The sequence below is a fragment of the Camelina sativa genome, chromosome 12, assembly GCF_000633955.1.
Source record: "Camelina sativa cultivar DH55 chromosome 12, Cs, whole genome shotgun sequence".
NCBI lineage: Eukaryota > Viridiplantae > Streptophyta > Magnoliopsida > Brassicales > Brassicaceae > Camelina > Camelina sativa.
The window spans coordinates 3,191,472-3,212,038 of record NC_025696.1 but is presented as its reverse complement, the minus strand read 5'-3'; the positions used below and the strand labels follow the sequence as shown (position 1 = coordinate 3,212,038).

The 20,567-nt window shown below is 37.6% G+C and overlaps 6 protein-coding genes and 1 non-coding gene across 7 annotated transcripts; 4 read left to right on the top strand and 3 right to left on the bottom strand.

Annotated features, from left to right (window-relative positions):
* Positions 7–2,088, top strand: LOC104733151 (ABSCISIC ACID-INSENSITIVE 5-like protein 6). Its single transcript, XM_019233741.1, has 5 exons — positions 7–790; positions 947–1,240; positions 1,331–1,402; positions 1,488–1,517; positions 1,769–2,088. The coding sequence occupies exons 1-5, from the start codon at positions 83–85 to the stop codon at positions 1,841–1,843; spliced, it is 1,179 nt and encodes a 392-aa protein (XP_019089286.1). The 5' UTR covers positions 7–82; the 3' UTR covers positions 1,844–2,088.
* LOC104729837 (protein DJ-1 homolog C) lies at positions 2,165–4,910 on the bottom strand. The gene is made up of 8 exons (XM_010448860.2): positions 4,568–4,910; positions 4,257–4,457; positions 3,999–4,148; positions 3,723–3,902; positions 3,540–3,617; positions 3,103–3,303; positions 2,746–2,883; positions 2,165–2,661 (listed from the first exon to the last, which is right to left on the bottom strand). Exons 1-8 carry the CDS (start codon positions 4,823–4,825, stop codon positions 2,434–2,436), a joined length of 1,434 nt encoding a protein of 477 aa, XP_010447162.1. The 5' UTR covers positions 4,826–4,910; the 3' UTR covers positions 2,165–2,433.
* On the top strand, positions 5,217–8,134 carry LOC104729836 (methylcrotonoyl-CoA carboxylase beta chain, mitochondrial). The gene is made up of 10 exons (XM_010448857.2): positions 5,217–5,462; positions 5,551–5,670; positions 5,913–6,347; positions 6,435–6,525; positions 6,624–6,865; positions 6,947–7,111; positions 7,198–7,272; positions 7,350–7,481; positions 7,712–7,768; positions 7,864–8,134. Exons 1-10 carry the CDS (start codon positions 5,217–5,219, stop codon positions 8,065–8,067), a joined length of 1,767 nt encoding a protein of 588 aa, XP_010447159.1. The 3' UTR covers positions 8,068–8,134.
* On the top strand, positions 8,238–8,310 carry TRNAR-UCU. The gene has a single exon. It is a non-coding gene; the product is annotated as a tRNA-Arg (tRNA).
* LOC104729835 (E3 ubiquitin-protein ligase MBR2-like) lies at positions 8,399–11,616 on the bottom strand. Its single transcript, XM_010448856.2, has 5 exons — positions 9,937–11,616; positions 9,748–9,798; positions 9,408–9,506; positions 9,190–9,333; positions 8,399–8,906 (listed from the first exon to the last, which is right to left on the bottom strand). Exons 1-5 carry the CDS (start codon positions 11,506–11,508, stop codon positions 8,775–8,777), a joined length of 1,998 nt encoding a protein of 665 aa, XP_010447158.1. The 5' UTR covers positions 11,509–11,616; the 3' UTR covers positions 8,399–8,774.
* Positions 15,541–17,196, top strand: LOC109124437 (caffeoyl-CoA O-methyltransferase 1-like). The gene is made up of 5 exons (XM_010448855.1): positions 15,541–15,735; positions 15,868–15,947; positions 16,049–16,193; positions 16,298–16,429; positions 16,689–17,196. Exons 1-5 carry the CDS (start codon positions 15,610–15,612, stop codon positions 16,980–16,982), a joined length of 777 nt encoding a protein of 258 aa, XP_010447157.1. The 5' UTR covers positions 15,541–15,609; the 3' UTR covers positions 16,983–17,196.
* LOC104729833 (putative F-box protein At1g70960) lies at positions 18,231–19,709 on the bottom strand. Its single transcript, XM_019233742.1, has one exon. It carries the CDS (start codon positions 19,679–19,681, stop codon positions 18,719–18,721), a length of 963 nt encoding a protein of 320 aa, XP_019089287.1. The 5' UTR covers positions 19,682–19,709; the 3' UTR covers positions 18,231–18,718.

The window sequence follows — 20,567 nt, the reverse complement described above, 5'->3', positions numbered from 1 at the left end:
GAGACAGAACTCGGTGTTCTCGTTAACCTTTGATGAGTTTCAGAACTCATGGGGTGGTGGTATTGGGAAAGAGTTTGGGTCCATGAACATGGAAGAGCTCTTGAAGAACATATGGACTGCAGAGGAAAGCCACTCATTGATGGGGAATAACACCGGTTTCAACAACATCAACAATGGTGGTAATAACGGGAACGCTGCTATTAACAACAACAATGGAGGTGTATCTGTTGTTGGTGTGGGAGGAGAAACTGGTGGTGGTTTTTTCAATGGTGGGAGTTTGCAGAGACAAGGGTCACTTACTCTGCCTCGTACCATTAGTCAGAGAACTGTTGATGATGTCTGGAAAGAGTTGATGAAGGAGGATGACATTGGAAATGGTGTTGGTAATGTTGGGACAAGTGGGATTCCGCAGAGGCAACAAACGCTGGGAGAGATGACTTTGGAGCAGTTTTTGCTCAGGGCGGGCGTTGTTAGGGAAGAACCTCCACAGGTGCAGCAGCCTGTAAATAACTTCAATGGTGGTTTTTACGGGTTTGGCAGTAATGCAGGTCTCGGGACAACTCCTAATGTGATTGGTGCTAACCAGCCTCATAGTTTTGCTGGAAATGGTGCAGTGGTGAGACCGGATATGCTGACAGCTCAAACTCAGCCACTTCAGATGCAGCAATCACAGAGGGTGCAGCAGCCGCAACCACTCATACAGAAGCAGGAGAGGCCTTTTCCCAAACAGACCACTATCGCGTTTTCCAACACTGTTGATGCTGTTAATCGTTCTCTACCTGTAACGCAGGTGACTAAAAACCTGAAGAACTACATTTTATATGAATGACAATCATCTGACAAATATTTGATGTAGTTTTCATGTTTTAAGATACGCTGGTTTTGGATCTGCAAGTATGTTTCAGTTATATGACTATAGCTTGTTTTTGCTTTTTTTCTTCCGTAGTTCCAGGAAGTGAAGCCTTCAATTCTTGGAAAGCGGGACTACCCTATGGACAACAATCTACTGCAAGCTGTTGATTTTAAAACCGGTGTTACGGTTGCAGCAGTATCTCCTGGAAGCCAGATGTCACCTGATCTGACTCCAAAGAGCGCTCTGGATGCATCTTTGTCTCCTGTTCCTTACATGTTTGGTCGAGTAAGAAAAACAGGTGCAGTTCTAGAGAAAGTGATTGAGAGAAGGCAAAAAAGGATGATAAAGAATAGGGAATCAGCTGCAAGATCCCGCGCTCGCAAGCAGGTGAGTGTTCGTTTAAATTTTGTTGATTGAAGAAAATTTGAAACTGTGGCTGTGGTTATTTACTCTTTCATTCACTTTGTTGCCTGACAGGCTTATACGATGGAGTTGGAAGCAGAAATTGCGCAACTCAAAGAGTTGAATGAAGAGTTGCAGAAGAAACAAGTGCGTCCAGCTTCTTCCCTATCTCATTAGAGAATCTCGAGATTTTTCAGTTAGGTTGTGATCACTGACCATATGTTCCATGCAGGTTGCAATCATGGAAAAGCAGAAAAACCAGGTACAGTCTTGGTTTGAATATCCTTATTATAGTTGTTGGCTAAGCTTTTAACTCTGACTCAAAATTGAATTACACTTTGGACAGTATTGTAAGTTTCTTAGTAGAACAGTGTAAGCTAGAAGTGAGATATACCACCGCATCTTTAATTTTCCACTCTGCAAAGTATTATAGATTACAATGCCAATTTGATCTTTCATAAGAGTAATCGATGAGCATGGATTTAACAGAAGTTGGCGCATTTGTTGTTGCAGCTTCTGGAGCCACTGCGCCAGCCAATGGGATGCAAAAGGCAATGCTTGCGAAGGACATTGACAGGTCCTTGGTAGAGCTTATAATGGCGTTCGAGGAACTCAACAAAGCGCAAAAGCTATAGAACAACACAGAAATAGAAAGCTAGCTTTGTATGTAGTTTAGGCAGGTGTTTCAATGGGTGATTGTAAATCGTGAAGTGTGGCTGGTTTGAAAGAGATAGATCAACACTCTTTTGTTCTGTTTTCCTGAAGCATCTTTTGGTTTTATCATCCTGATGTAATGGATCTTGACCAGTTTCTAGAACATCTTTGTGACTTAACCAGAGTGAAATTATCTTCTTCTTAATGTTGCTTGTCTGCAACTGATCTCTTTTGGGACCAAATCAAACAACATTATAATTGTGAATAGATTGATTGAAACTTCAACTTTAGCATCATATAGAATATCCAACTGAGTATACAAAATACGATGCAAATACACTAAACCTAAGTGGCAAAATTCTTGTAGATATCATTCAGTTTCAGGGTAAGATTGCCGAAGTTGAACCGATATACTGGTGAAAAGTCTCTGGAGTTGAGATGGTTTGAAACCATCAGAACACACGACTTCAGTATAAGATCAGCAACGAGACATCTTCTACCTTTGTTTCTTGAACAAGATGCCTTCAAGATGGTGTTAAATGCCTTGGATACTCATGCACAAGCCCTTCTGAAACGCTCCTTGCTCTAGCATGTCCAAACAGCTTGCTAACAATAGCCAGGGAAAATTTGGTAACAGTTGCGAGCCCCAAACTTGTAATAACATTTCCATCTATAACAACTTCTGCTCCTTCGATCATTAAATGATTCGTAGGCGCGTCTGTTTCTGAAGGGTACACAGTCGTTCTCTTTTCCTGCAATAGGATTCAAACCGTGAATTGGGTTTGTCCATGTCTACAACAAAACACAGAAAAGAACAATAATCATCTTCATTTTACCTTGAGTAAACCATGTTTATGCAGGATGGCAGATGATGTGTTAGTAGCACCAAGTACTTGCCCAGATTCATGTTGTTCCCTGAGAAGTTTCTTGAGAATTTTGGACTTCTGCAGACGTTCTGAGCCTGTATGTCCTCCCTAAGCAATTTCCACCATAGAAAAGAAATCAAGATTACTCACTATGAAACAACCAAAAGTTGTAGTTCGTCTATGCTTTTCCTGAGAACTTTAATTTGATATTGCATAGATTGGAAAATGTATATAGCAAGATTTATCTAAGAAGTTGTGAACTAGTCAAAGGGTATAAGTTAAATGAGAGGCATGCAGGCTAGAAGAATAGCTTTGCTGATGTCTTACCGGAAGAATGATTAGATCATATGATGATTCAGCAGCTTCACCAATCAATTTGTCGGTGATAATTTTGGTGCCTTGAGATGCCGTAATTCGCAAAGATCTTTCCACTGATGCAACCGTGACATCTACTTTGGCTCTTCTAAGAACATCTGAAATTGTGACTATTTCAACCTCTTCAGACCAGTTGGCTACCGGGATAAGAACCTGTATTGGATAAAAGAAGACGGAATGGAAAAAATTGTACATGAGCCAACTTTCTTAGCTTTCAAATTCAAATGAGATGTTCTTAGTATCAGCCAAGTTTCTTAGCTTCTAAAGTAAAATGATAGTGAAACAAGAGGGAATATATAAAAGCATAAGAAGAAAAACAAAAACCAGTTATTATCATATCATCAAGAGATTACATGGAAATGCATTGGTCATAGCTTCATGCGACTTACACGAGGTATGTGGTCTAGAGACCAGTCAATGCTATTGAACTCTTCATTCTTAGGATTTTGGTAACCATCGCGCAGAAGCTGGTGAAATGGTTGGAAAATAAGAGATTATGAGAAGATTATTGCATATCGAGATGGATAAAGAAAAGAGTGAAACAAAGTAGTGTAGGGAATAGGAATAAAGACCAGAGACTCTTCAACCGACTTGGCTGTGGATTCTCCAAAGAGCTGCTCGACCAAGGACAGAGCAAACTGAAAAGAAGTACCAGGTCCACGGCTAGTTGTAAGCTCCCCAGAAATCTGAATGTTTGTCTTAACAGCCCAGAATGTAGGAAGCTTCCCGAAAAAAGCAGGATGTCCCGTTGTCTTGCACGATGAACTACACCAAGTTTAGAAATCAAAACATGAAGAAGAAACATTAGTTACTAGCTTACATACAGTCTAAGCCTTTCAATTTTATACCCTCTTTCTTGTCAAAAGACCCCATGGAAGAAGAGTAATAGCTGGAGCCATGGATATAGCCCCATATAACCGCTTATCTTCAGCTTGTCTCTTCATGATCTTCTCAAGAATTTCACAGTCTCTTAACCTAACAGCACCAGGCATGCCTCCCTACACAATTTGCATTTTCACAAATATACAAAAACATTAAACTAGAGCTCAAAGAATGTCCTCACTTAAACAAGATATGGTTTATGAATCAGCCAAAGCAGAACTTACCGGTAAAGCCACAAGATCATAAACTTGATCAGCACATTTAGAGATTAAGACATCTGCAAGCAATTTGGTACCAGAGGATGCTTCAACCTCTAGCTTCTGCTCCACAGAAGCAACAGTGACCTCAGCACCAGCTCGCCGTAGAACATCAACTAACACAACAGCTTCTATTTCCTCCGTACCGTATCCAATTGGAATAAGCACCTAACACATGATTTCTCAGTTATCTCCAAATCTCTCTATACAACAAACAAAGCGAGGGAATTTATAACTTAGAGAATGTGTTACGCAACAAGTAGAATTAAAAACGAAACCTTTTTAGTAGTTGCAGAAGACATGACGCCAACATCAGAATCTGGCCTTGTTTCAATACTTGGTGACATCGAAACTCTGAACTTAAAACTTCGGACGCTCCTTTTAATCCCTAGTGAAGAAGAAACCATAGAGACTGAAGACAAACTCGGAGCAACAATCGTCGAGACACAACCCATCGAAGAAGATATGAGCCTCGTATCCGTTAAAGTTGGACTCGTAGAAGCTATCATAGCAATCGAAAATCCTAAAGACCCCATTGACGATTCCTAATGCGGCCAGACGTAGAGTGAGCAGCGCCTTATCTAATATACTCTCTACACTTCTCGAAGAAAGCAAAGGCCGAGACTTAAACGTCGACGTATCATTGCCTAATTCCTTAATTGGATAAAAAGATTCAATTTTTATTTAATTTCCGCAAAGGTTGTGCTTTTCACAAGTGAGACTGTCACACACGACTCTCTCAACCGATGATGATGAGACGACAATGATTTATAAAAAAAGTATTTATTTTTATTTTATTTTGGGTTGCCTTGATCTTATCTTTGTTTTTGTATATTGGATATGAATTACAGACAATCAAGTAGTCAGAAACAGTGTGTATAAATGTCCTAAGTGAAATCAGAAATCGGTATCGAGAAGAAGACGAAAATGTTAAGGATTTTGAGTAGAAGAGCAGTATCAGCTTCGGAAGAGCTTACTACTAGTATTCAACAATGGCGGATGCGACCAGGAACCGATTCTCGCACCGATCCTTTTCGAATTATCCGACGACTTCAAAAGGGTTTCTGCGTGGGAGTTCTCCCGGACGGAGTGGATAGAAATTCTGAGGCTTTTTCTAGTAACTCGATCGCCATGGAAGGGATCTTATCGGAGCTTCGTTCCCACATCAAAAAGGTTAAAGCCAGCTTATTTTTTCGATTTTGGTGTCTTGATTGTTTCTGGCAGATGAATGATACAAGTGTTTCTCGGTGGAGCTTTCTAGGTATTGGCTGGAGGTGGAGAGGAGGCGGTGAAGAGGAACAGAAGTAGAAACAAGCTTTTGCCTAGAGAGAGGATTGATCGGCTTCTTGATCCTGGTTCTTCCTTTCTGGAGCTCTCTCAGGTTTTTGTTCTGTTCATTTGAGTTTTGTTTCTTGTTTGGATTCAATTCACATTTGCAATCTTGAGTTTATTGCTGATTAATGCTCCATTATTGAATATTATAACATCATGAGTGTGTTGTTGCAATAATGAGTTTGATTGATTGATTTGCGCTGCACCAATGTTGGAAACAGAATTAGCATTTTATGTTTGTACACTCTATATGGGTATTGATCTGCTTACCGGATATGAATATGCATGAAGCTTGCAGGACACGAACTGTATGAGGAGCCTTTACCTTCTGGCGGCATAATCACAGGGATAGGACCAATCCATGGCCGTCTTTGTATGTTTATGGCAAATGATCCTACAGTAAAAGGAGGGACTTATTATCCCATTACTATCAAGAAACATCTCAGGGCACAAGAGATTGCTGCTCGGTGCAGACTTCCCTGCATATATCTTGTTGATAGTGGTGGTGCTTATCTTCCAAAACAGGCTGAGGTTTTCCCTGACAAGGAGAATTTCGGAAGGGTTTTCTACAATGAATCGGTTATGTCGTCTGATGGAATTCCACAGATCGCCATTGTTTTAGGCTCATGCACTGCTGGTGGTGCCTATATACCTGCTATGGCTGATGAAAGTGTAATGGTGAAAGGGAATGGTACCATATTTTTGGCAGGACCTCCACTTGTCAAGGTTGGTTTTCCCAAATTAGTTTCTCCGTCGTTCTTGTCTGAATTAGTTACTTGAGAATGTAAAGCTAAATGAAAAGCTTTTGAACAGGCTGCTACAGGAGAGGAAGTTTCAGCTGAGGATTTAGGAGGCGCCACGGTTCATTGTACTGTTTCTGGTGTGTCGGATTATTTTGCTCAAGGTATATTCATCTCTTTCTGCGATTTAATATGATTTTAATATGACGACAAGAATCATGTTTTAGAGTTTAGACCTTAAGAAGTTACTCTAGTCTTGCAGACGAGTTACATGGACTCGCTATTGGAAGAAACATTGTCAAGAATTTGCACATGGCTGCAAAACAAGGGATGGAAGGAACATTTGGAAGCAAAAATCTTGAATACAAGGAACCGCTCTATGACATAAACGAGCTTCGCTCCATTGCTCCAGTAGATCACAAGCAGCAATTTGATGTCCGGTCTATTATTGCTCGGATTGTTGATGGGAGTGAATTTGACGAGTTCAAGAAACTATACGGCACTGTGAGAATGCTACTAAACTAATCTTTTTTAATCAAGATTACATTTGTAAGCTTCTTTCTTATCTGGAGCTTATTTTGGCAGACGCTTGTGACGGGGTTTGCTAGAATTTATGGTCAGACAGTAGGAATCATCGGGAACAATGGCATACTGTTCAATGAATCTGCACTAAAAGGGGCTCACTTCATTGAATTATGTTCTCAACGTAAAATTCCTCTTGTTTTCCTCCAAAACATCACAGGCTTTATGGTAATTGAAGTGTTTGTCTTGTGTTCTAACATGTAGCTATATAAGAGTTTCTCTACTTATCTTACTTGTTTCTTTATTGTTTATAGGTGGGTTCAAGAGCTGAGGCCAATGGCATTGCAAAATCTGGAGCGAAAATGGTGATGGCAGTATCTTGTGCTAAGGTATCTTTAATTCGTGTAAAGAGTCTCCAAGATATTTGATTAGCATATGGAGAGTTTAAGCTAAGCTCTAAATGCAGGTGCCAAAGATTACAATTATAACCGGTGCAAGCTTTGGTGCTGGAAACTATGCGATGTGTGGCCGTGCATACAGTCCAGATTTCATGTTCATGTGGCCAAATGCCAGGATTGGCATCATGGGCGGCGCTCAGGTAAACCATACACGAAACAAACTGTTTAAACTGGAGCCAAACTGAATCGGAATGTGTTTATAATCAAATTAGTTTTGATAATAGTACTGTAACTGTCAACTAAATTGTACTGAATGAACCAAAATATATTGAAAAAGTTATGTTTTTGTTTCAGTTTCTGTCGCTTTTGTTTGAAGCAAAATTTTGGTTTACATTCAGTTTGTTTACCTTTGACTTTGAAAACATTGCAGGCTGCGGGTGTTTTAACTCAAATCGAAAGGGCTACTAAGAAGAGGCAAGGAATCAAGGTACTGAATGAAACATCTTATTCTGATTCTGTTATTGCTTTTCCATTAAAAGAGAGAGAGAGAGAGACATGAATCTGCGGTTTTGTGTGATGCAGTGGACAGAGGAAGAGGAAGATGTTTTCAAGAAGAAAACGGTGGATGCATACGAGAGAGAGGCAAATCCTTACTTCTCCACGGCGAGGCTTTGGGATGATGGAGTGATTGATCCTTCTGATAGCAGAAAGGTTTTGGGACTTTGTCTCTCTGCTGCTTCAAACCGTCCTGTAGAAGATACTCGATTTGGTGTCTTTAGAATGTAAACAGCTTCTCTATTTTAACCAATTAACCACTTTCAAATAAATGGGTAAAATTTCACATATCAGCAAACTATTTTCAATGGTCAACTAAGATCGTTGACCCTCTCTGTCTAGTCCAAAGCTACAGTCACTTTGAAATTAAATTTTATATAATTACATACGATGACAAAAAGGCGCTCGTGGCCCAATGGATAAGGCGTCTGACTTCTAATCAGACGATTGTGGGTTCGATCCCCACCGAGCGTGTTAATTTTTTAACAACCATTTTTTCCCTTTTCTTTTTTTTTAACAAAAAAATCCATCTAATTTATTTTTAGTACAACCCACCAAAAGGTAACGAAACAACAAATCATACTTAAAGCTAAGAGCAAATGAAACTCAAATACAGAATCTTTAATGGTACCCTGAGATTCCAGTTGAGACAGACAATAAACAATGACTTATCATTATCCAATAATTCAGAAGATTGAGTTAAATGACAGTTATTATTCTCTTCTCCTATATAATCCAACATGATGCTTCCACACACACAGAGGGATCATTCATCACACGACCTTCCTTGTTGCAACTCTCTCTCTCTTAATGACAATGCGGGTAAGACAGAACAGAAGCTCTTCGCGGTCTCTCCTTCTCATTTTTCTTCCATTTGAAGGATCACAATGGGTTCGGAGGAGACAGGGAAAGAGGGCGAGGATGAAGGACCCGTGCTTTTATGTAGATAAAGCCACAGTCTTACAAATTGGGCAGAGATTCTTGAGCATGAGCCATTGCTTGACGCAGGCAGTGTGGAATTCATGACCACATGCCAGGGTTCCAAGATCATCACCTTCTGCATACTCTTCCTGTCAAAAAGACATCAAGGTTCACACATCAGCTTATGAGTCAAAGCTGAGTATCAGCACAAAAATGGGAAAGATAAAGATTAAACCCATCTTACACATATGGACGGTCTAGTGCAATGTCAAAAGAAAACGCTATACAGTCATATCATACATGCATCTACCAATGAGATAATAATACATAACTCCTGTTTTGGTTTGCCTTACTGCACCTCATCTACTATAATATAAACAAATTAATTTGTTGCAAGCAAACAGCCATAAGAGTCATTTCAGGTCATAATACCTGACAGACACAGCAAGGTTCCATGTCCTGGTGGGATTCTGCAGCGGAAGATGTATGTTTGTGCTGTTTCATTGCTTTAAGAATCACCTCTTCGCTTAGCCCGGTGCTCACATCTCCTATGCGTTCCCCAAGTGCCAATAGCTCCTACATTACCAAACAGACGTTGGCAAAGATGGGTACATTGTGATAAAATGGAAAAACAAAAATGAAACACACACCTCATACGACATGTTGTCAACGTCAAGGCGCATATCCCGATGCCTATCATGCATCTCGGCCATACCATGGTAGATCAGTGGATCAAATACCATATAATCCTATCAGATCACCAGATGAAAATCATGATTCAAGATGAAATGCCAAGTGCAACGGACCTTGCAACGCATTTCGTTTATACAAAAGCCAAATCTAAAGATGGCACACAACTTAGATGTCGACAGAGATCACATATCTCAGCATACTGAAAATCTAAAACTAACACTTGAAGACAGAAAGTGCAATGTGATTAACTGATATTAGAAAAGATTGATTGAAATCAGTTGTGATACAAAATCATACCTCAAACCGTAAATTCTCCCCTCTTCGCATGGCACTCAACACTTGCCGTATCTGTTCATAAACAAGAGAGTATTAAACTGACATCACGAAAAATCAGTAAATATGACTTTCGATGAGACAAATGCCATACTTAGCAAAATTGTGCCACTGAAGGAAGGATAATGTGAAACAATGAAAGATAATACAGACCTCGGAAATCAGCCGGTTCCTTCCATCGTTATCAGCAGCTAAGTTTCTTCCCAAGTGGCGCAAATGGAGATGATCATTTTGCCTTTCCAGTAACATTCCTGATCTTCTTTGTCGAGAGCGATGACTCCGACTACTAGATCCAGATGGCGTAGCAGCTTCGGTTGAAGAAACAGAAGGCCCTGTGGGTAGTAATGGAAGAGAAGCACCATGTGTAGCCGATTCAGATTCAGTATTAGGAAATAAAGACCACGGAGCAACTTCTGACATCCTTGATTGATTATGAGGAGAAACCCATGTGGGATTCGGCTGCAAACCATGGATCCCTGAACTCGATCCTGCTCGAGGAACAAAGGGAGAATCTCCAGATGTACTAGCGTTTCCACGAGCGAAACTAAAATGAAACTGATCCTGCACTGGATTTCTCGTTTCAGTTGCAGGTGTAGAAAAGACTGGCTGCTCTGAGTTGTTTCTTGGCGCGTCCCATGGTGGTCCAAATCCCTCTTCAGGCATATTGTTTGTTCTTGAACTCGAAGAACCATTCCAAGCAAATTGGTGTATATTTCTGGTCAATGCAGGAAGGTGTATCATACTTGGCTGACCATCACCACTGCTTGAGCTACCTGTAACTAGTATTGTTCTTGCATCCGTAGGGTCAACAAAAGGAGAAGTTGCTGGTAACTGCTGTTGCTGACGCACAGAACTAGCAGACTGTGAGAAGCTGAATGCTACTGACTCCTGCGGCTGCCTGGGATTTAACCGCCTGCCTGGTCTAGATGCGGTTTCAGTGCTTCTTGTAGAAGGAAAAGCACTTTCTGCTCTTCCACGACCCATTCCAAATATTGGTTCGGGCAGACCAGACTGATTAGTAACATTCGGAGAATTTTGCGAGGGCATAGACAAACTTAAGCTACTTGAAGCATCATACCGAGTAAGACCCTCATTCCAAGCCCCATTCTCAGTTTGAAAAAGGCAACCATGACTTTCACTAGGAAACGAATGGCTAGGAGCTCCTTCGAGAGCTTTTCTTTTGCAGGATGAACCTAGGCCACCCAACGAAGAACCTGGACCACTACTTCTCTCCTCTGCGGTTTGACTTGAGCTTCCCAATGAACTCTCACCGTTATTATGGCGGATAACTACCCCTGAAGTCGGCAGACCACTACCATTTATTTCCATGTCCTTGCCCAGATTTACATGCCCTAACATATTACTAGAGCTTGATCCACGCAAGAAGGATCCTCCAGGCAACAACATACCATTTGAACCTGATTGCCCTTCCTCAAATCCATATCCCTCTGAGGGAAGCTGACGATCTGTCTTTGAACCAATGGAATTGACCTGATCAGAAGGCCCCAATCTAGAGCTGGATTCACCAAAACTCCACCAGTTATGATTTTGAACAACATGCGAGCTAGAGCTTGGGTAAGTTGAACGTCCAGACCCAGTAGCATTGTTTGGAAACTGAACATCCACTGGATCCAGCATACTATTCGAAGTAGTCTCTACATTGGTATCTCCATCTGCGTAATTAATTCCAGTAGATGAATCGCCAGTGCTTCGTGGCCCTTGCATTGGATTTATAAATACCTCTGACCAGAACACAACAACTCTCCAGGACAAAAAAGCAGTGATAAACTATAAAGTTCTTGAGGAAACCTAAAGCCACACAAAAACAAAGCAACAGAAACAAAAATTNTCCCTCTGAGGGAAGCTGACGATCTGTCTTTGAACCAATGGAATTGACCTGATCAGAAGGCCCCAATCTAGAGCTGGATTCACCAAAACTCCACCAGTTATGATTTTGAACAACATGCGAGCTAGAGCTTGGGTAAGTTGAACGTCCAGACCCAGTAGCATTGTTTGGAAACTGAACATCCACTGGATCCAGCATACTATTCGAAGTAGTCTCTACATTGGTATCTCCATCTGCGTAATTAATTCCAGTAGATGAATCGCCAGTGCTTCGTGGCCCTTGCATTGGATTTATAAATACCTCTGACCAGAACACAACAACTCTCCAGGACAAAAAAGCAGTGATAAACTATAAAGTTCTTGAGGAAACCTAAAGCCACACAAAAACAAAGCAACAGAAACAAAAATTGAGTAAACAAATCCATTGATGAGAGTTTGTAATGATAAAACATGACGGGAACACATATTCCCGGTTTACCAAAGGGTCAGCCTCTTATTTAGCTGCGGCTCCAAAATGTAGCATCCGTATTATGTTGCTCCAAGAAGATAAACTCTGAAACTTGAGAGAGTAAACCATCAGTATTGAAAAATCCAATCATATTTCTGAAACAAACAACTAAAGCATCTGCAAAATCATGACTTTAGCTGTTAAGCAACTCAGAAGTAGAATCTTTTGAGTCTAACAAACTTCATTATTAACATAAGTCCTTGCAACATTATCTCAAAAGCTTGTTGAAAGATAGGAATATAGAGAATGTAGCTACAGATACTAAAACAAACAACAAAAATCTTCAAACACATACTGTAGACAAGCCAATTGTTGAAGATTCGTCACAATTTTAGTCAAGACTGTATTTTTATAACCAAGAATTGCACATTCTGATTAATTCATCATTCATCACAACAAAGAAGACAGCTTTACACTAAAAAATCAAAGTTGTAATTGTAAGAAAGAAACCCTAAAATAAGATAATCCCGATCCGCAGCTATAGCGACGAATCAACACAACCATCTCCACACACAAAACAAACACGAAGACGATCCAAAATTGAAATCAATCCAAGACCGATCGTCGTATGATAGACAACAACAAGAACAAAAAAAAAACATAGAATTGAAGAAATTGAGTACCTGCAAAATCCCAAATCAAAGATCTCCTCTAAGCTTAGAGTTTTTGGAAAGAAAAAAATCAAAGGCGTTTTATTTATGAATAATCAAAGATGTGGTTGTTCTTGAACATCTCAGTCTCTTCTTGCTCTCTTTAATTTTACCCAGAAATCAAAAAAAAAAAAAAAAGAAAAAATCTCCGAGAGAATGAAGAATGAAAAGAGCATAAAGGAAAGAGATGAAATTGGATGTTATTATTATTATTATTATTAAGAAGAAGCAGTGGTGGATGAGAGGGGATGACAAGAGGAATAGACTATAGATACATGTGATGATATCTCTCTCTATCTCTATCTCTTACAACATTTTTCATGTTAGTAATTAAATTTTGGTTAACATATCATACAATTAATAATAATCTTTTGTTTAATTACATTATAACAAGTTTGGTAATCCTACTATTAGATTCGAGACATTATTTTATTTTTTAGTATAAGATTTTTTTTTCTCTATATCCTCACGGGGTTTGTAATAAATGTGAAATTGGACCGTTTAAAAAAATTAAAGACGTTTGATTACTATATAAAGTATTTTTTATTTTATTAAAAAGGGTTTAATTGAGACGTGGAAATCGTATGTTATGAAAAGAGTTGTGTTACACGTAGCTCTCATGCAGTTTTGTGGAACCCATATTCGCTTGACTTGTATTCTGTTTTTGGGCTATTAAAGTCCAACAGATACCCTCTAAACTCTAAAAAGCCCCCTTCCCTGTAAGTATAATTCCATTTTAACTAATGGAAATTATAAACGTGTCCCATCATTTAATTAAGCTTTACAAAAAAATACACAACTCAACCATACCCACTTTGTTTTGTAGCCTTGCCGGTGGGTTGTCTTGTCTCATTCATTTTTGCTTTTGGTTACCAAGAAAGTTTTCAGTTCATAGTAAGTCTCCCTCGACTTGTTGTTAACAATGGTGAATTTGAACAATCTCTTTCTCCGGAATCGTATTATCTAAAATAATTAAAATTTGCTTAAGTTGTTGTTGTTGTTTGTTATAAAAACATAGTCTTTTTTTTAGGGATGACAACACTAACAAAAAGAAAATAAAATTTGATGAAAATTACAAAATGGGCTATGGCCCAACATGAAGGACTAGTGCTGGCAAAATGAAGATGGGATGGTGCAAGTTTATTTATTCTTCGAACTTGCAATACCAGGGTGGCAGGGTCAAAGGAGAGAAAGATATCAACCATTAGTTCCAAATTCACAAATATTAGTACCGTATGTAGTAGCCCCACTATCCCAAAGGTGGGTTCGTTCTAGATTGGTATTTACTATTTATGTTACACGTAGCTCAGTTATGTTGACCCATATGGCTTTGACCTTTACCTCTTTTGTGATGCCTCCGGTGTTACAAGTTTTCATCAAATCCAATCCCAATGTAAGAAAATAAATTGTATAGTTTGGGGATTAAATGTGGTTTGGGTAACAACAAGTCAAGATAACGGTAGGGACGACGAGGCCACAAACTTCATTGTTTTATGTCTATCTACGTATCTACCAATACTACATAGGCGGTTGCTGAATAGTGAATACCCACATGAGATGTAACTTACGAGTACATTATTTAATACCTCATGATATTGGTCACACTAGCCAACAAGCATTTGTAAAACAATTTGTGATTCCCACATATAGGATATGAATTAATGCTACGGTCTGTTGATAATACATACGGCCCATCCCACGCACATATTAAGTCTTCAACTCCATATAATATCATAGAGGATACTATTTTATTTATAATCACCATTTATATGTGAATTGGATCGCATCTTCACACAAAAATATATATATTCGCCGCCCATTTCCATAAAATTATCTAGTGTTTTTTTTTCAAATACAATATGTTCAAATGTATACGTTAAATAAGCACATGCATTATGATATTTTTTTTACAAATGGAGGTCAACTCCTCATTCATACCTAGCTCCATGCTTTTGAAAACTTGCTCCAAAAAAATTTCACATTGTCCTCAAATGAAATGTTTTAACAAATATCAATTTTTCATTCTCTCTGAGGAATCAACAAGCAATATTTTCTTGTATTTTCTTTTTTTTTCTTTCTTTTTTGGTTGTACGAAAGAAATTAAGGATGATTAGTAAGGAAGTCGTCCACCAAAATATTCACCTACCACAAAGACACTTGAACACCGAAGCAGAGTGGTTGAATCCACTTTTTATTCCCTTCGCCTCGGTCTTCTATATCCTACTCACCAAGTCTCCCCTTTTTCTTCTTTTTCTTTATATTACAGAAAATACCTACTTTCACTTTAAAATAACTTAATATACGCCTCATGGCCCTGGCCCTCATATATAACAAGTGTGATTTCTCATTACGTCACACTCTTTTGTAATCGCCTAAGTTCAGAATAATATCTAGAGGAGTAAATACATGATAACAAAATTTGACAGTATACATCAACCGCTAACTAATAAATAAAAGTTCACTTGTAATATACACAACACACACGTTTTCCTTAGAAATTAAAAACACCACAAAAACATAAGCACTTTGGTCTCAATTTGATTTGCCCGGCGGAGGCATTATTACAATACTACCCCTAAAGTGTGTCTGAACTGAAAGCCCCAAAGTGGATGGGACCCACCAAAAGACAGCGACTGACCAATAGCGTGTTAGGAGAGTTTTTCACCAACCCCGGACCGGGTTTTACCAGAAATAACAAATCCGGTTCGATCCGGTTTTATTATTTTTCTCTTTATATAAACCTTTCATGCCATCTGTGTGACTCACCAAGCAAAAAGCACTCATCAATCTCAACCGAAGAAGAAAAGAACAGAGAAGAGAGAAATGGCAACGACAACAACAGAAGCCAACAAGACATCTACGAATGGAGAAGATCAGAAGCAATCTCAGAATCTCAGACACCAAGAAGTTGGTCACAAGAGTCTCTTACAGAGCGACGATCTCTACCAGGTTTCTTCTTCTCAAATGATTTCATCCAAAATTCTGATCGTTTTGATTAAATCCAACAACTAATCCAAAATTCTGATCGTTTTGATTCAATCCAACAACCTAATCTAAATTATAAAAAAAAAACACATGCAGTATATATTGGAGACAAGTGTGTATCCAAGGGAACCAGAATCAATGAAGGAACTCAGGGAAGTGACAGCAAAACATCCCTGGTTCGTTTTCCTAATACCCATATTACTCTGTTTCGATTACGTTTTTAAAATCAAGATCGAAGTTCTGAAAATTCTCAATGGAATATATAAATACAAAACAGGAACATAATGACAACATCAGCAGATGAAGGGCAGTTCTTGAACATGCTCATCAAGCTCGTTAACGCCAAGAACACAATGGAGATCGGTGTTTACACTGGTTACTCTCTTCTCGCCACCGCTCTTGCTCTCCCTGAAGACGGCAAAGTAAATATATATATATATATATACATCTTCTCATCCGATCCCTCCTCTGTTTCATTTTTAGGCGAAACTGGTATTGAATATTTTCATCTCTGTTTTATCCTCAGATTCTTGCTATGGACGTTAACAGAGAGAACTACGAATTGGGTTTACCGATCATTGAGAAAGCCGGTGTTGCTCACAAGATCGACTTCAGGGAAGGCCCTGCTCTTCCAGTTCTTGATGAAATCGTAGCTGACGTAAGCATTCTTCTTTCTGACATAATTTAACTAGCAATTTAAACGTTTCCAAAAAAAAGTGAAGATAATGTTATAAAGAAAAATTAGATATTTATAATGAGGTTGATTTTTTACTATACTTTGCTGGGAATATCTGTATATTACAAATTTGTTTCCTTTTTAAATATAAGAAAAATAAATAGATATTAAGGGAAGAATATAAGAAAATAAATATAAAGGGAGTAACCTAACAATAATGATTGTGTGTGGGTTGGTGCAGGAGAAGAACCATGGAACATATGACTTTATATTTGTGGATGCTGACAAGGATAACTACATCAACTACCATAAACGTCTGATCGACCTTGTGAAAGTTGGAGGAGTCATTGGCTACGACAACACTCTGTGGAACGGTTCGGTTGTGGCTCCTGCTGATGCACCAATGAGGAAGTACGTTCGTTACTACAGAGACTTTGTTCTTGAGCTCAACAAGGCTCTCGCTGCTGACCCTCGGATTGAGATCTGTATGCTCCCTGTTGGTGATGGAATCACTATCTGCCGTCGGATTAGTTGATTTTGGACTTTGAGTAACTCCTCCATATTCTGAAGCTTGTCCGCAGTGGATTGTTACCTTTCCTTGTTCTATTACTTTTTCAAACGTATTTTCTCACCAACCCTCTAAAATGGACGTTTTATGTATTTGTTAAGCAATATATTGTCTCCATTGTCGTCCTTGTTTTGCTTTCTTCTGAACAAAGAAATAATAATGTACCTACTTTTTCTTTTTTTATGGTTGTTTTTTTTTTTGTTTTTCTCTTAAAGGTACAACGTCTAAAGATCTAAAACATATTGTTTTGCAACAACAATCTAACATAAGTTGATGAAAGTAATCGACTACATATGAAATTATCATTAGGTTTACTAAAAAGATTTTGTAATCTGTATACATAAAGTTGGCTTTTTTCTCTTCTCCTTGGGATACATAACTTCTTATTTTCAATCATCAAATGAACATAAAATCTAAAGTTAATACATCAATTAATTCACTCATTTTTTATAATATTTTATTATTATTAAAGATAATAATTTACAATACCTTAAACTAAGATATACACTAAAAACAAAATGAAAAATTACAAAAATAAAAATATCGAAGTAAAATATGAATAAAGATTACATCAATAAAAAAATTAGGTATTTCTATCATAACATATAATAATTGTCTAAATATTTGTAAAAGACTAGAAAAAGAGGAAAATAAAGCTATCATATATTTAATGGAACAACAATTACTTTCAAGAGTTATAATTATTTGGATAAAGAAAATAAGAATTTTTTTACAAACAAACACAAGAATTTAAAAGTTTTTTAAAGTCAAGAGATTATTCAATCTTGGTGTTAAATTATATATTCATGTTATCGATTAAAAATTGGTATATATTATTATTTTCAATTATAGTATAAAATAATTAATATATATATATATATATGTATTTTAAAAGTTAAGACTATGTTTGTTAGTGTTAAATTATAAATTCATGTCACCGGTTAAAATCAGAAGGATTTGGTTTATATTATTTAGAATTCTAAATAACATAAATAATTAAAATAGTTTGAGTGATCTATATCATTTATCGTTTTAAAAATTGAAAAAGGTAAAACTTGTTAAACAAAGATATATATATATATAAAAAAAAGGAACCTTATGGACACAGTTTTCTCTGCGTGTTTTCTGGTCAATTCATTTGTCTACATAGCTTACAAATGAAAATATATATGTATGTATGTAATAAGGCTAAACACAAATGTTGAATAACAAACTTTTATTTTATGAAAAAGCTCCCGCGGCCAGAGAAACAGAGTTAAAGAAACGCCACTATCGTAGCGTTTACATATGAAATAGACATATATTATTTATTTAGCATAAATGAAGATCAAACGATAATAGACACGAAAACGAACAATCCCCATAAGATATAGTATTATTAGTCGAGAGACTAACATTATTATTTAGCATTAAACAAACCAGTTTCGGATACTTCAATAGTCCAATGGACGACCACCAACTCATGTGCTCCTTCAAATAAGCATAGGAGTATCAACATGATCCAAGTAGCATCGAAGACAATGACCCATCTTTACTCCTTGAAAAATATATTTTGTGAGATCTTTTGCCTTTGGATCGTAATAGAAAACACAGAGTGGGCTTTTGCCATAATTATATCGCAAATAGTGCTTCATTGAGAAAACAAGTTTTCCTGTTCTGGTGGTACCTCTGAAAAAATACGGCGTAGGCTCATCAAATATTTTTTAAAAAAGAAGGATCTCAATGTGGTTCTTTGACCAGGTTCCTGCGGCTTCATTTCTAACCCATATGTGAAAGACTTTTTTCCAATTCCACTCGTACACAACTTCACGTGAAAATTGAGAGTCATCCACTAAGGCAAGATCACCATTGTAATTCACCAGTTCCCAACCAAGATCACCTCTGCAATGCGACACATCCCAACCATTCTCAATGTTCATGTCCTCAGGTAACTCAGTGACACTAAACCCTTCAGACCTCATGTTGAACATCATTACCAGACCTCTGCCAGTACTGGACCTAGCTCGATAGTACAAAACTCCTTCTTTACATAGACCTTGTGCAGTAGGAGTTGGAGAATGTTGATGCTCACATGTGATCCGTCTCCAATCTGCTTCGTTCGTTCCTATCGTGAAAATATGTTGTTCTTCCTTGGTCACTTCTGCTATGCATAACACCTTGTACACATCTTTGAGTTCATCGTATCCGAAGAAAAACATTAGGGGTGTGCTTTCTTTTGGCACTGGGATCTCAGTTAAATCCTGACCCTTGTTCGTACCCGGGTTGAAAATCATAAACTTTGTTTTTAAACGAAGACAGATTAAACCTCGGACGGGTGAAGAAGCCACGTATCCTGGGTCTGGAGAAAGAAGCACTTGTTGCAGACCAGAAGACAACAATGGTTCCTCATCTTGATAAACAGACTGAAACAACACCTCACTCTTGGTTATTTGATCTTGATAGACCGCAAATAGCAATCGAGGCTTTGTTGTCGATCGGCTCAAGAAAAGATTTGTGAATTCTTTTGTGCGGATAAGAGACGCCCATTTCTTTGAGGTGCAGATGCATTTTGCCAAGGTTTTCAGAGGCAAACGTGACAGTATCTCCGTTTGTATCTCTAAAGGAAGTGCTTCGAAACTTGTCTCAATCACAGCCATTGCTCTTCTTTTGTTTTGAACATTCTCCATTTTTCTCTCTTCTTCTCTCTAATGATAATTAAAATGTCTTTGGTGACGAAAAACACATATGTATGTGATGTATTTATAGATGAATGATTATGATCAAGGCTTTGTTACCAACGTTGTGAGAGGGTGACTTTAGTTTAACTTGTTGATTAAGTTTAACTTTTAGTTCAACGAGAAGTATCAGTAGTTACACACGTTAAAGATTTACTAAAATTATTAGCTAATTAGAATATAGATTATTGGATACCAAGCATGATTTTTAAAGAGTTTCTTTCATCCTACACAATTTTAGTAGTTTAGTTCTTTGAATACAATTGAATCGCACGTCAAAACATTAATATTCAAGGTATCTTTAAAAAAAAGAGGTTTTCACTTTAATTTGTTTTGTACACAATTGCAAGAAAACTAAATGTTGTCACAACTCAAAACTTACTCATTTTAATGACTAAATTAACAAGAGATGTTTTGGTGTTAAGCATGTCTTGAAAGGTTTTCTTTCATCGTACATATCTACTCATCAATCCACAAATCAGTCTAAAATATAGAAAAGACGTTTTAACTTTTTAAAAGGTTTTCAAGTTTTCACTTTAATTCTTGTACACAATTGTAAAAAGGCAGATTAAAATTCTTCATTTTAAATCCGGCTACTCGTTGAGAAATGTTATGATTCATGTTAAGATTTAAAATTGAATAAAATGATGCAATGTTATTATTATTACTAAGAAATCAACTCGCCCGGATAAAAGCGAAATTTTGAAAAAATTAACATTATTGAAAATCTGTTATTTATTTTTCTTCATTATTGGGTAAGAAATATCAAAATATTTTACAAGGGTGATTTTAAAATAATTTATTTTCAGAAAGCCTTATACTATAAAGCTTAATCCAA